The following is a 14,799-nucleotide window of genomic DNA, read 5'->3' on the forward strand; positions in this document are numbered from 1 at the left end:
GGAAAATGCTTAATTTTGCTATAACCAGCCCAGCATCTTGCTAAAAATAACCAACTGAGCATTCCTACCAGGTTTATGGAGAGGTTTTCCAATTTTTACTAATGTAAGATCAAATAGAAAGAAAAAGCTAAAACAATCTGTCTTTTACCAGTTTCACAACTTAGGTGGCAAGCACAAGTTTACCAGTGAAGAGAAGCCAGAGAAACCACAGTACCAATAGTGACCACTGTGTGCACCTTGGAAATCCTATTACTCATTTGCAAGATTTACAGATTAGTGGGAGACATCTGAGTGATTCCCATTCAAAAAGAGTAGAAATTTCAGTTATTTTTTGCAACATTGGTTTTCACTGTTTAATTCGACAACATCCATCAATCCATTGTCTATGCACCACTTAATCCCCTGTAGGGTCGTGGGGGGCCGGAGTCTATCCCAGCTGACTTAGGGTGAAGGCAGGACTGCACATAGAGACAAACAAACAAGCACACTCACATTCACACCTACGGACGATTTAGAATCATCAATTAACCTCACCATGTTTGTGGACGGTGGGGGAAAATCAGAGCACATGGCGAAAACCAACGGTGCCACTGTGCAGCCCCAATTCAACGATTTTAGTCAGTGATGGTGCTATTTTGATATTATTTTTTAGCCTAAAGCAGCACACACACACATACACAGGAATGACCTGTGCACACGCATATTTCTCTTTCGTTTACAGCTCAATCCAGACCGTTAACAACCACGCTTCATCTCCATCTTTTTCTTGTTTTAGTGAACCAGCACATCAGCAGAGTTCTGTTTTGTCCAAATGTCTACTTAATTGCAAACATGTTCAACCCATCATTGTCAAAATTGTGTTTCATGTCTTTTTGCTGGGCTTTTGTGTCTTTAAAGCTTGTTTACAAATACAGTACAGCTCCACAGTGTGTGTGTGTCAGGATCAGGGCGTCTCCGGATTGTGCTGAGTTTTCCATTAAAATGTTATGATGTGAGGACAGAGATGAATGCTGCAACATCTGTAATTTGGATGAAGTAACTAAATTTCATAAACTTTATTTCTGAAACATTTTGGGTCTCTATCATTATGACCCTCATTAAAGATAAAACTAAAAGCAGCTTTCAGTCTGCTGTTCACCCAAAAGTGAGGCAATTTTTGCATTTTTGTTTTAAAAGTGAGCCTCTCTGTGTACAAGTACATGTTAACTTTGTTTGACATTTCTGTGCTGCACACCAGCATGGTGGTGAGAGGACAGACGATTGCATGTTTATCTGATGTCTGCAGACCCAAACTTGCAAACACTGCTAGTATGTATGATATCACCTCTCAAATGTTAATTGTACATCAACTTTTATTGCGCTTCAGTGTTACCATTTGTCTTATTTCTCCTGCATGTGAATAGATGGTTGCAACAGAGCTTCTTACCACATCACACTTGACTTACCTATGAAAATCTCAAACAATACTGCTTTTGAACTGAGCAGATGAATTCCTCAAACGTTCCAAGACTTCTGCGCTCGCACCTTGCAGAAAAAAAAAAAGCCAAGCTGAATTCAGATGAGCTGTCAGCAGCACTTTCTATGTATACATAACAATCTTTGGCAGTCTATGGAAAAGGCAAAGCAATAATTAAAATGGAGCCAATAAATACTCTCATCCAGCTGTGTTTATATTCAGCCATTCCATTTGGAAATGTCAAGCCAGTCCCTCTTTCCCTCTGCATGCTGACTTTCTGACTGTTGCAACCTCTATCCTTCTTTAATCTCATTTTATCACTATCACCTCTCTACATATTCATCCACACCTGGCTTGGCTGCACGATTTTCTTGCTGGAGAGAGCAGAAAAAGTCGGTGCACATCATTCCGCAGCTTCGTGCGTAGCCTGTTTGAAAGTTTTCAGCAGAGATTATGGTTGAATGTTTACCACTAAGAATTTTGGCTGGACTGAGAGAGAGTTATAGAGGAGGGTGCCCACATTTTGACCAATACGCATAAATTAGCAAGATTGTTAGCAGGCGGTAATTAGGAAACAGGGATTTTAGCTGCAAGATACAGTCTCGGGTAATTATGACAGCTATTTTCCCCTGCTCCAGTCAGACCTCACAGCGAGCCTGCTAGACATTGAACCAAAACAACCCTTATGCACAAAGACGGGAATCAGAAATGCGCTCAGTTACACGCCAATGAATGCTTGTTTGATATTACTATGAACAGATAAGGTAGGATGGTGTCATACTCCTACATCTACAGATGTTTGGTGAAGCAACCATAAATTCCTCTCCTCATCCAGAGCTTATGATCAGTAGAGATGTCCTGGATTAAACTGTGTTTGGGTTAATTGGCCACTTAAGCTATGACTTCATGGTACTGTGGGGAAAACAAGCAGATGATGACTGTGACGGCACACTGATGAGCCTGAAGACAGCTGATGCACACACAGTGATTCAGACAGCAGGTGGTATGAACACAAATCCTACAGGTTTGCACCAACGGTCAAGATAAACCTATTCCCACACCCTCTATTACCTGTCTCTCTTCCACTTGTTCATTCCCCCTGTTTTCCCCTCTCCATACACGTAATAAGGAGAATATGAATATGCACTATGCTTGTGAAATACAATAAGAGCTGTGACTGTGAAAAAAATCCCCCGTTGTATTGACATGTTTCAACCAGGGAGCAACAGTTTTTGAAAACGGATCCAAGTTTCAACATTTCAAGGTTCATGCGAACTCATTAGCTCTTTTTTTTTTAAAGCGTGGAGATGGACAAAACAATCCAGACTCCACTGTGACTCCATGAAAGTGCCTTTTCCAGCAGAAATATTGTCATTTTGTCAGAAAGCCCAAATTCCAACACGACTGATGCAAAAAGAACTGTAATTAAAAAATTTTAAAAACATCCCACTCTTTGTAATGAGAGAGTGTTTATGTCAGAGGAGCTTTCAATCATGTACTGTCTTACTTGGTCCTCTGTGTACTGACTTGTCAGTAAATTTGGGGGGAAAAAAATGTAATTTTTTTCCTCAAAGTGAGGTTAGTTTCCAAGATCTTTATCAAACACAAGTCTGATCAAACCAAAAATATGGGATATCCTTTAAACACTTTGTCTTTAGAGTAGTTTTAATGTAGGCATTGTGAATTTCATTTTACAACTATATAATCCCATTTTGTGTTGTGTAACACCACTGTGGGCAAATCTAAAAGAGATGCTCTATGTATTTCAGTTAAAAGGCTTTCAGTCTAGTTTCATAACAATATAACAGGCACTTTCTCCTTTCTATATGGTTATAAGTATGTGACTGAGATGGAATTTCAATTTCAAAGTGCACCTGATGTTCCTCAGCACAAGTGAGACAAAGTCCTGTAATAATTACAGGTTTATTATGCTATTAGGCACACCTCAGAAGTGCTCCGGTGTTCCATCCTCATTAATTCAACTCTCCACCCGAAACTGTAAACATCTACCCGTGAAAGGAAGCAGTCCAAGACAAAGCACAGACTGTGGCTTTGTTTGAATACCTAATGAAGAAAGCTATGATAAATGATAAATTGACTCTGGGACATTATTATGGAGGGGATATTTTAGTAGATTCATTAAGGAACACTAAAGTATGCATCCCTGCTCTGTGCTGCTGGAATAATTTCTCCTAATGAAGGTTGATGCTGCTTGTTTATGAGGCTGAATTCCATTGAGGAAGGTAACAGTTCCCGTTGTTGTTAAGACTCGACTGAACAGGAGGTCTGGGTGAGTAAACAGAGGTCTGGACAGCTTATTAGGTTCTTACCTTTAAATGTGTCACTTTTTCCAGTGGGCCTCCCACTGAGACCCACCTCAGTTCAAGTGGACGTAAGCAACGCTTCCACCAAAGTGCAGTCAAAATGTGCAGATGTTGGAACTTATAACAAACATATTTGTTTGGGAATGCATGTCTGTGAGTCAAAATTTCCTCTCTTCCTCTACACAGTTTATAAAAAAAATGAATTTGTTGTGAAGCACAGTCCATCTGTTTGACTGCTCTCTCCGCCTATTTCGGGCTGTCTCACTTTCCTTCTTTTCTCGTACCCCATCTTTCTATGGAGCCACAGGGCTGATATTGTATTATACTGCTTATTTGTTGAGGCCATGTGTATACATTCAGAGCAGCACACATTTCCTGTTAAGATTGGAGGCTGAGCTTGCTTCCAAAAATTGCAGCTTCTCAGGCCAGTTCTGCAGAACAGACCTCTGCCTTGTCTAAATATCTGCCAGCTCCAACATTGTCTATCCCAGATCTCAAAGTGCAGGTTGTCCAAATAGCAAAGTGGACCGCTCCACAAAGTCCAAATGAGACCAATAGGATGTTAAAGTTCTTAAAAGCCCTCAAATCCTAACCAGTATTCATCTAAAATGTAGTTTTTATTATGCGGTCGCACACTTTCTGTCAGGTTTACTTTTCCTCTTATTTCTCCATTTTCACATATCTTGCCAATATACTGTTTCATCAAACATTGGTCATTATGGTGTGTATCATAAAGTGTTAAGATTTGTAGCATGGAACACACACATCATCTGAAAACTTGAAAAATTAAATCCTTTAACTCTTGGAGAAATGCACTAACTTTTAGCAAATCTTCATTTCTTTGCAACATTAGTTTGATTGCACGGAATCCTGCATTCACTTGAACCAAACAGGATTTCAAACTAAATCTGGACTGCTTTGTTACCTTTTCTGACTAAGACAGTCAAACACATGCGCTTTCTGTGTCTTGTTATGATATGTTTGGTCTCTGTGTTGCTGCTCGATGGTGAATATGGCGGAATTGGTCTCTGGGATCCTTTCAGGGCTGCTCTGATTGTTCATACAAAGCCTTTCAGAAATTGCGAGAGGTAAACAGAGGCCAGGCAGTGCTGCAACCTGTCAAACAGCTCTGTGTATGATTGAAGACAATCTTGAGCTGAAACATAAACATCCCAGCAGGCTCTCACTGTGCACACAGCCCCTACTGCTTCACAGGCGGCCATGGTGGACCAAGGGGGAGCCAGTTGCTGGGTTCAAGGTGGAGGAGGAGGGAGTAGTTTTATGACTTGGCAGAAATATTGGAAATGGTACTTGTATGGGGATTCAGGAGGGGGGTACTGTGAAGGTGCAGTGGCAGGGGGATTTTCCAAGCCTTGCAGATGGAAACACATAAAGGAGGATTCCTATTTAAGACATAAGCACAAAGAGATATGGCAAGATTAACAGATAATTTGTAAACAAGCCAACAGCTTAGCCGGATCCCTTTAGAATATCACAATGGAGTTAACCGAAAGAGAACGTAACTACATTTCAATCAGTAGAGACTGAAGGTTTGAATTAATTAATCTATTTGACATAGTGTCTTAAAATTTGACAGCTCTCAGAGGTCATGGAGAAAATAAAGTGAGAAAATGGGAAAGCTTTCATTGAGCTGACTGAGATGGAAGAAAATCTAAATCCATACATAGATACAAGAGTTGATCTTTCATTTCATTAAGCGCTGTAGGTCAAAATTAAACCGGAAAGCTGCTCTTAGTAGATGCTCACACGCATTCCTTTACATTCCCCTTTGTTTTCTCTTCCAAATAGATTTTTGTGCAAAACCTCCATGATTGCCTGAAGGCTCATATTGTTTGCCCTTTTCGACATCTGTTCAACAATCTTGCCACGTTTCCACATCTAAGCATTTAACTGGGTCAGTACAAAGCTGGTGCCACCGATAGAAATGTTGGGCAAAACTGAGAAAACAAGTTGTAATAAATCAGAAGGATGCTTTCATGTGGAAATGATGTGATACACACACACACACAGTTTCAACTGTGTCCTCGCAAGGACACACAGACAGCCATCTTCCTGCATACACATAATGTAGCTGTGTAATGTATATTTCTTATTGTCATGCAGCCCAAACCACATGGGTTCTATAGTCTCTCAATGAATAGAACACATCACATGATCTTCTAAGTACCAAGAAGCCCTCACTCCAAGGCATCCATATTGTCCCCCCCCTCCCCCAATTCCTTCATTGTTGGTGGAATGAAGGAGAGACAGAAGGAGGGAGAGAGGACATTCTTACTTAATTGGGATCTTGAGTGCATTTGTTTTCAATAAAGAGGTGTGCTTTGTTTGCATTCTTTTACTCTCTTTATCGGCTGTTTTTCCTCCTGTCTGCTTTGGGTTTTTTTTTCAGTGCACTTCACTGTGAGTTGGCTTGAAACCTGAGTGGCTGCCTGATCGCGCTGCCCCACTCCTCCACCTCGACTTATGATAGCTGGCAAACACAGCTGTCCCCACAATTTCCATTCATGAGTACTCAACTAAGTCGAGTACAACTTTCTGATTTTGTAAGACAGTGCAAAACTTTTTTGTAACTTTGCATGGTTGGATACTGTTGATGTTCACTGTAGCAACAGAGAAACTAATGCAGATAGTCAGAACGTACTATCAAACTGAGAGATTAGAGGTCAAAGCTGATCAGAATTCCAGGCACTGGACACAGATTCATCCCTACATCAACCCTGACAACAAACTAAGCTAAAAGGAGGCTTGGGTTTTGACATAAGGATATTAATGTGTTGGCACACTTCTGCTTTGAACTGTAATCCACCTGCAAATCATAAATAGACACATGCACTAAACAAGGTTTTTCTACTTTTTCCTATGGCGTCCAGCCAGCAATCAGCCTTGAGGGGTGTGAAGGGCCCTGCCAGGGGTCAAAAAAGGTGATTGGCTGATGACGTCATTCCTGGATCAATGCCCAATTCCTCCAGCTCCTAAACGAATATTTCATCTCCTTAGCTCATTGAGAAATCCATGTGGCATGGAAGAGGACTGCTGTCTAGTCTGTTTAACCTCTGACATGGCAGACAATTCTTGCACCTCTAACCACACCCATTACGGATGTCGTGGGGTTCTTACGTCTATGTCACTGCAGCAAATCAAGAAGATAAAATACTGAAAGTCAGAAAAAGCAAGACTTTCTGGTGCTCTTAATGCTATATCTTTCTCTGTGGCCCCAGGAGTCGACTACTAAGATCAAAGTGATGAATCAAAAACACAATATGCGAGAAATTTAGCAATTTCTAGAGCTTTACATTTAGTAGACACTAAGAAGAGTAAAATGTATAGTCAGAAGTAGAGTTCCATATATCCCATCACAGTCTATAGAAATGTGTTTAAATATGAGCATTCAGAGCGTGTGGAATAGTAGGAATACAGAAGAAAATACCAAGTGTGTTACAACAGATCTACGTTGGTCTCACGCAACAAGATCCACTGCAGACCAACAACAACAACTTAATGTTTCTTGATAGATTATTTCATCATATTTCTCTCATGTAAAGCTAAGGCAGCTACAGACATGCAAGGAAGCATCTGGAACTTTATATCTTGTTGCTTTTAAAAAAATACCTTCCAAGTCTGATTAGACCTGATGCCCGTCTTGTTTACAAAACCAAACTATTGCTGCAATCACAAAATTAAATAAGCTGATCTGTAATGCGTTCCCCTCTTCCCAAAGTGAATAATTAGTCCATCTGATCCATATTAGCACATCATGGTAAATGAAAGAAAAAAAGGAAATATGCTCATGTTTGGTCAAGGGTGTTTTGGCATCGTATGTGCATACGTATTTCATTAGTTCACACAGATGCTTGCAATATAATCTCCCAGGGCATTTTTACTGGCATACCTTTACGGGCTCCATGCTACAGTATTCGAAGCCGAGGACCGTTTTCCACAATGACCTGCGGCACTTTGATGGAGTCCTGCAGCGTTACTGTCATGACAACAGGCTGAACATGTCTAGCACAGATACAATGCAGCAGTTATGACTCCTGCCTCCCAAAGAGGCTTGTTCCTCAAAGACAGACAGCCTGGTTCTATTCGGGGGCATTAGGGGGCATTGTAGCCTAACTTTGTTCCCCCTTGGATGCTTTTTTCCCCCTAGTCAAACACCACTCCAGGGATATCTGATGACGGTGAAGTGATATTATTGTTGCAGTAGAGGTGGTGGTCTCCACCATACCCAGCCTTCATTCTGATTCCAAAGAAAATCTAAATGTTGATGGTTTGAGCACTTCAAACAGAGGAATAATTTAGACTGTTGAGCAAATAAGAAAATACTCAAATTAGAGTTACCTCAGTGACATTGAGACTGGCAATATGAGCAAAATATGTCTAATTTTTCATGGCAACAGAAGTTATTCGACTTTTAGAAGCTAACGCAGAGTATTCAATCTGTGAATTGGATATGTGCTTGAGCATGTGTGAGTGCATGCCTCCTGATATTTGCAGTATGCCATAGTGTGCACATGCAATATTAAAACATAAGCTGCTTCCAAGCCAATATGCAAGCCTTAAACACAAAAATGTGTGTATTTCCAGATCTGTGTGAGTATAAATGAATGCATTCAACACAAACATGCTGTTTGCAGGAGTGCACCTGAACATGTACAGGTGTGTCTTCAGCAGCAAACCCAAAATTTAGTGAAGCATATAACTCAGATCTCTTTGTTTTCTCCTGAGTGCATGTCATTGCCTGAGACAGGAGAAGCTGCTGTGCATGGGGTTGGTATAGTGTGCAATTTTGGGGTTAACCACGTGACAGTGAAAGGGTCCTGCCTATGAAGCGAACATTGGACCACCCACGTGGCCAAAAAGGAACAGCCATGTAATTGTGAGTGAACCTTTTCTGACGCAGAACAAGATGACTGTGACCAAGACGGATTATGATGCATCCTTTTTCCTCCTCACAACACTAAATCAGCGCTTTTTATCTTTATCATAACTGAGTCGTGTCGCTCTCCTCGGGGGGCGGATATCACGGATTTGTTCTCCAAGTTCTCCCCACCTGGACTGAAGATGGTAAGTTGCGCGGCTGGCAGCCAGACGAGCCGCTGCTGAGCTCAGATGGTTTAGGTGTGAAGTGCATGCTGCTGATACATCAAGTGGCTGCACGGATTAATAAACATAAGTTGCATGTTTTAGGTTATTGTGTGCTGTTTATTTTCTTGGAAGCTTTTTATTTTAAAGACAAACGCCAAGACAGGTTGGAAACGTGTAATCTAAGCATTGAAATCCTTGTTTGTGCGCTCATTTCTTCCGTTTTTTGCCAACTTTTACTCGTGTTCTGACATAATAAACTGGAGCATACTAATATAACTCAAATCTGAATACATGTTTGGCAATCTGCCCTCTGCATTAAACTACCTGGTAACAGGTGCGTAAAAGGGCATCGTCAGATATTAACTCCAAATGCGTAAAAAAATTACCTTTCAAGCATTTGTCTAAGCAGCTGGATGTGAAATATAAGGTTACTGACTTTGATTTAGATACTGTGTTATTGTAACACCAGAAAATATGAGGGTGGATACTAAAAAAATATAATGATGAATAAGTATTCCCATGCGTAATTGCGCATAAGTCACAAATCTTTTTAACACTGTAATTTTCAAGGTGCATTATTTTAGCCAGTTATTTAAGAGTTTTGTCAAAAATACTATGTTATCTTGAGAGTGAGGTGTGTTTGGAGAAGGACATAATGCTACAGTCGTGTTTGGTCCTCGAAGCCACAATATTAATACTTTACTGTATCCCTATTATTTTCTGTAATAAATGGCACAGGATTACACTTTTCAAACTCTAAACACCAGCCTGTGTGCTTCAGTGGAGCTGACATGTAACGACATATAGTCTACTGAAGGCCCTCCCCTTGAACCACTGTAATTTGAGGCTCAACTACCACCATCGTGGTGGTGGTAGAAAAAAAACAAAGTTAAAAAACTTCACTTCTCGCATTTCTCGGTAACCTTCCGACGCACAGAGCGGCTACTTCGCCGCAGACTGCAGCTCCTCTCCGGGAAACGCTTCTTTCGAGCGACGGAACGCGGTGTGGAAACCCAAACGCACCGAGGGGTTCGGCTCTTAGCGAGCCGCCCCTGAAGTTGGAGATGCACACATGAGGTCTGTCTGCCTGGGTGGTCTCTCTACTTTAGTGAGCTGTTGCTAAGCAGCTAATAATAGTCGTGTTTGCTGAGTAATTTTTGCCCTTCTGGAACCAATCAGATGCAAGAAAGTCCTGCGATCTGACAGCCCCAGAGGCGGGATCTCGAGTCTTTTTTTCCTCCTTTCACCCCTCCTCCTTCTCTGCCTCCAAATGGAGAGAGGTCTTTTTCTCCTCTTCTATTGAATCTCAGAGTTGGCCGTGACGCGCGGCCCAGGGGAAGACCACATAGATCTCACCAGAATGCTACGACCATCGAGGTTTCTTACCCGACGACTTGTGTATGGGAATCACTTTGCACGCCTCGCTTTTTGAGAGAAACTTATCTTTTTTAAGAGACACGGTGAATGCGGTGAAAGCGGCGGAGACCTCCGGATCACGAAATGTTGGGATGGAAGGCGCAGACTTTGACTCGCCGTCTCCAACAGGAGTATGAAGTCCTACTTCACGGATGTGAGATCTCCGAGAGTGAAACTCTGTTGCCTTGGGATATCGCTACACGCTTTCGGGGAAACACTATAAAGTGGAAAACGGTAACCATCTCGCAGTCCCCGCAACATGGCCTCGGCTGCTAATGCGCCCTCCGAGCAGGAAAACAGAGACCCCGATCGGCCGAGGATAACGCGGAGGAACAGGGGGGACTATACCCGCAGCACACCGCTGGATTTGGAGTATTTGCAGCGGCCGAGCTACTGCGATGCGGGCTTTGCTTTGGAGCAAATCACAGAGGTGCTTATTTCTCATCTTAACCGGCATTGAGCTTTGTGGTCCTGCTTTCATTGTAGTCGCCGAGAAAAGTGACCAAACTATGTCCAGTCGCTGCTAGGTAACGGGACTGGGCTGGGGCAGGGGGGACGCAAGGTTGCAGAGCGGTTTTCTGTTATTTCCTGCCATAATCACCCCCATCCAAGACAGCCAGTGTCTGTTTTTGGGGATGTGAGGCAAGTTGTAGGTTGATATTTCCCAACACAGCCGCCCGATTGTTCCTTACGCATCTCCAAACTAACGGTCTGAGACAAAACATGCAGCTTCCATCCACAGTCACCAACCAGCACGGGCTGTTTCATAACATCCAGCCGGATTTCTCCCTCAGAGGAAGCTTTGGTGTCTTGGTTTGGATGTTTGTGTGACAGTATCTAACCTTGTGTGACTCGCGTAAAAGTAGGAGGTGAAAAAAAATCCATGTGGCTGCCCTCTTCCGTTCACAAATATTGAGTCCCCCTGTGATGGCTCCTCCACTCCCCACGCAGGCCGGAACACACGGGCTGCAGGACGGGGGAGTGTGTGTGGTGTTGGTGGTATTTGTGGCTTTTACCACATGCAACCTTTCAGGGTATTTAATATCACAGGTTGATGTGTGCAGTGTGGGCCACTGTACTGACAAATTGCACTGCTCCCTGAATATGTTGCTTTTTTGTGGTATGTGTTGTGCATCGACAAGCTTTTAGGCTATTTTGTGTCATGAAACTATCCAAAAGTGTCATCCAAGCACACAGAGAAGACTCATCAAACACCCACCATGCGTGTAATTGTAGTTTGACAGTCATCTCCCTTTTTATTTACCTCCATCTTCTCCGGAGGTCCAGCTGCAAACCATATTTTGGAGCAAAACATGTCACTTTTTCTTTTTTTTGGATCAGCTTCTTCATAACTCATCACTGTGAAACACCAGAGTTGAGCCAGACTGTGTCAGTGAAGGTATCTTTCCTTTGCGTGTATCATGCTAAGGTTACATTTTATACCTGTTACTGATATGACAGAACTGGCGGCTCTCGCTCTGGGGAGTCCTCGGTGGGTTTCCAGGCGGTCCCCGGCAGATGTGTGGGTTTGAGAGGTTAGCAGAGCGAGACGGCTGGTGTGTTTTATTATTTTGATCGCAACTCTTGTGTCACTCAGATCCTTCATTACAGATGTATTTGGAGCCTTGCAGTAAATCACAGTAGTCTCAGATGTGGTTTAATGGGTCACATAGGGGCCTGCAGTGTAAATACAGGAAGACTCTTTCACATGCGACCGCCAGTGCTTTTCATTTCACTGCATGTTCAGCATTAAACCTTCTCCCTTGAACCCTACAGCCTCACCTGCCCAGGTAAGTGCAAGTGTTTTTGTGTTTTGACTGACAGTAACATCACAACTCTTGTCTTATCGCAGGGGAAGGCGACTGGGAGGAAAGCACCTCTGTGGCTGAGAGCGAAGTTCCAGAGACTTTTATTTAGGCTGGGCTGTTACATACAAAAGAACTGCGGAAAGTTTTTGGTTGTGGGCCTCATGATTTTTGGAGCTTTTGCTGTGGGCTTAAGGGCAGCTAATTTGGAAACGGACGTGGAGAAACTCTGGGTGGAAGGTAAGACACTTTGATTTATTATTTCATGCAATTTCCCTGTTTCTCTTGCATGAATCTATGTATTGTCATGTTTAGAAGGTTGTGGGATGGTTTGCTGGTACTACACAAGCTCTGGGGATTGTTTATTGTTTAGGTCCTGGCAAGTGGCCAAGAGAAACTTGAAAATAATTTTATATTTCCGAACGTACTCGCACTAGCTTCTCAGTTTGCCATTCAAATGCACCAAAAGACGCGCACGAGGTGACTGTAACTGCGCCCATGAATAAGGTTGTAATTAAGTTCATAAGCAGCTTTTGGGGTAGAGGAAATTTTTGTCAAAGCCGCCATTTTGTGAGAGTGTGTGAGTGAGTGTGTGTCTGCCTGCCCCCAGCAGTTGAAGGCTCAGAGACTGTGTGTGGTCCCGTTTTGGACAGCTCTCAACTTTCCAAAAAGATTTGTCTCCGGCTGCAGGGAAAAAGCGGAGTGAGGACAGGAACTCGTGTTTGTGGGGTGGATGGCCCACTTGTGTGTTTCTTTTCTTTTTTCTTCTTATTTTTAGTTTGTTTTTTTTTCAGAAACAACTTACCAAGAATGAACATTTAAAAGGAAGAAGGAGACTGCATATGGGTGGTGCTTGGGGGGGGTAAAGGGAAGGGGCTGAGCTTTTTTCCTTCCCTTTGATCCACATTCCTGCACTTATGGCTGGAGTCGGCTGTAGGAGTCATGAATGGAGGAGCAGATTGTGCAGTTGAGGAATTGAATCGAGCAATTTTTTCTTTGGCTTTAGAAAGAGGAAGCAAAATCTTATTTTCACATAGATGTGTTAAGATTGTGTTGCCTTGTTTGCTTTCTCCACTTTTTGATTCTCCACCTTAAAACTGGGAAAAAAATGTACAGTTCATGAGATCAAGCTTTAAAGCAGACTGATTCCCGTACAGATCAAACACCCCACCTCCTCCCCGGGTTGGCTGTTCTCTCCTTGCGTGCTGCTGCAGGGGTCTGACAGACAGCGTGTTCTTCTAATCTGTGGCGCAGGCGCAGTTGGCAGCAGTTTAGGCAGAGGGGAGACTCTTCAGCACAGGACTCATGATTGTGCTCAGAGGATCACTCTGTTTTCACACCCTTTTCACATGCCAGACCACGGTCATGGACACTACAGCGAGGGCCACCGTAAGAAACTGAACAATACCACAGACTCATCAAGGCATCCTTTGCTGCTTTGCTGTGGAAACTGATCAGAACAGAGAAATAACTGCTGATGATTCATCACCGTTTATTAAATAAAGTAAGCAAACATTTGCTGAGATCAGTCGCCTTTTTGATGATGACCCATCTGGTTTTCCCCTTTTCAGTTAATTTCAAACTAAATATTTTTGGGATTTTTAGCAGAAAACTCAACAAGAAATTGAAGGACGTCACTTTGGGCCTGGTAACTTTTAAACACATTTTCTCAGTATTTTCTCATCCTTCTAACACTGCAGCGCTTCAAAAACCAACTGGAAAACTTACTATTTAGAGCATACTAAACATGTGAAAGGACAGTCCATAAGTGTATTCAGTTGCAATAGTTTTTTTTTTAGTTTTGAGGTGTTGATACCTTTTGGCACTTTGGAAAAACTTTTTGCCAACGATTTACATTGCAACAAGAGCGTCTAACAGCTGCTTCATTAAGCAGACGGCTAGCAAACCGTTTACAGCCACATTTTAAATCAACAGGTGGTGAATGTCTGATACAGGAATACATAGTTTGGATGGACTTTTGTTTATTGAGTAGCAAAAATGTCCTGCTGCAGTTTGTCAAATGTGAGGATGTGTGGATTTCTCTGACTTTCCTGATTTTGAAAACAGTTTTGTTGCATTCATCAGACCTAATATCTTATCAGTACAGACTCTGTGATTTGTGTTTGTCACTATTCTGAGATGTTTTAAGTATCCACCTGCCCTAGTGTGCAGTTGACAGAAATTCAGAATGTTACATCAAATTCAGAATGTTCTAAATTCATCATTCTAAACAGTCTTTGCTTTTTATTTGGGCCTTTTTCCACTCTTTTGTGTTTCATGTTTAACCGTGTGGTTTTGGCATTGACAGCAGAAACTAGTTTTAGGGTGAACCTGGCTGACACCCGTGCAGTGTTTGTGGCCTCTGCTAGACATCCACAGCTTGGCCTCATACTGACTCACAGGGATACACAGAGACCTGCTCCTACACACACAGACACCGTCTCAGAGACAGGGCTGCGGTGGTTTCCTAGGTCCCGGTACGTGAGGGGTTCCAGATGTTGGTAGGGAGAGATCTGTTTGTTTAGATTAGACTGCACAGCTGAGGGATAGATTAGTTCTGCCTGGACCGTGGAACGCTGTGTTGGGCCGTGCTGGGGGACTAGCCCATCGTCCGAGAGGAAAAAGAGGAGAGAGGAGGAGAGGACAGAGCGGCTGTTTATGTTTCATTTGGATCTGCCCTCCGCAGGCGACC

The 14,799-nt window shown here is 42.6% G+C and overlaps 1 protein-coding gene across 1 annotated transcript in view; it reads left to right on the forward strand.

Annotated features, from left to right (window-relative positions):
• The first annotated feature begins 10,127 nt into the window (after window positions 1–10,127).
• The window catches only part of ptch1 (patched 1), a 51,705-nt gene continuing 47,033 nt past the window's right edge, over window positions 10,128–14,799 (forward strand). The window contains 2 exon segments of the mRNA XM_051950866.1: window positions 10,128–10,732; window positions 12,155–12,347. Of these exon segments, the coding sequence (XP_051806826.1) occupies window positions 10,562–10,732; window positions 12,155–12,347 (364 nt within the window). The 5' untranslated portion in view covers window positions 10,128–10,561.

The sequence above is a fragment of the Acanthochromis polyacanthus genome, chromosome 7 (assembly GCF_021347895.1).
Source record: "Acanthochromis polyacanthus isolate Apoly-LR-REF ecotype Palm Island chromosome 7, KAUST_Apoly_ChrSc, whole genome shotgun sequence".
NCBI lineage: Eukaryota > Metazoa > Chordata > Actinopteri > Pomacentridae > Acanthochromis > Acanthochromis polyacanthus.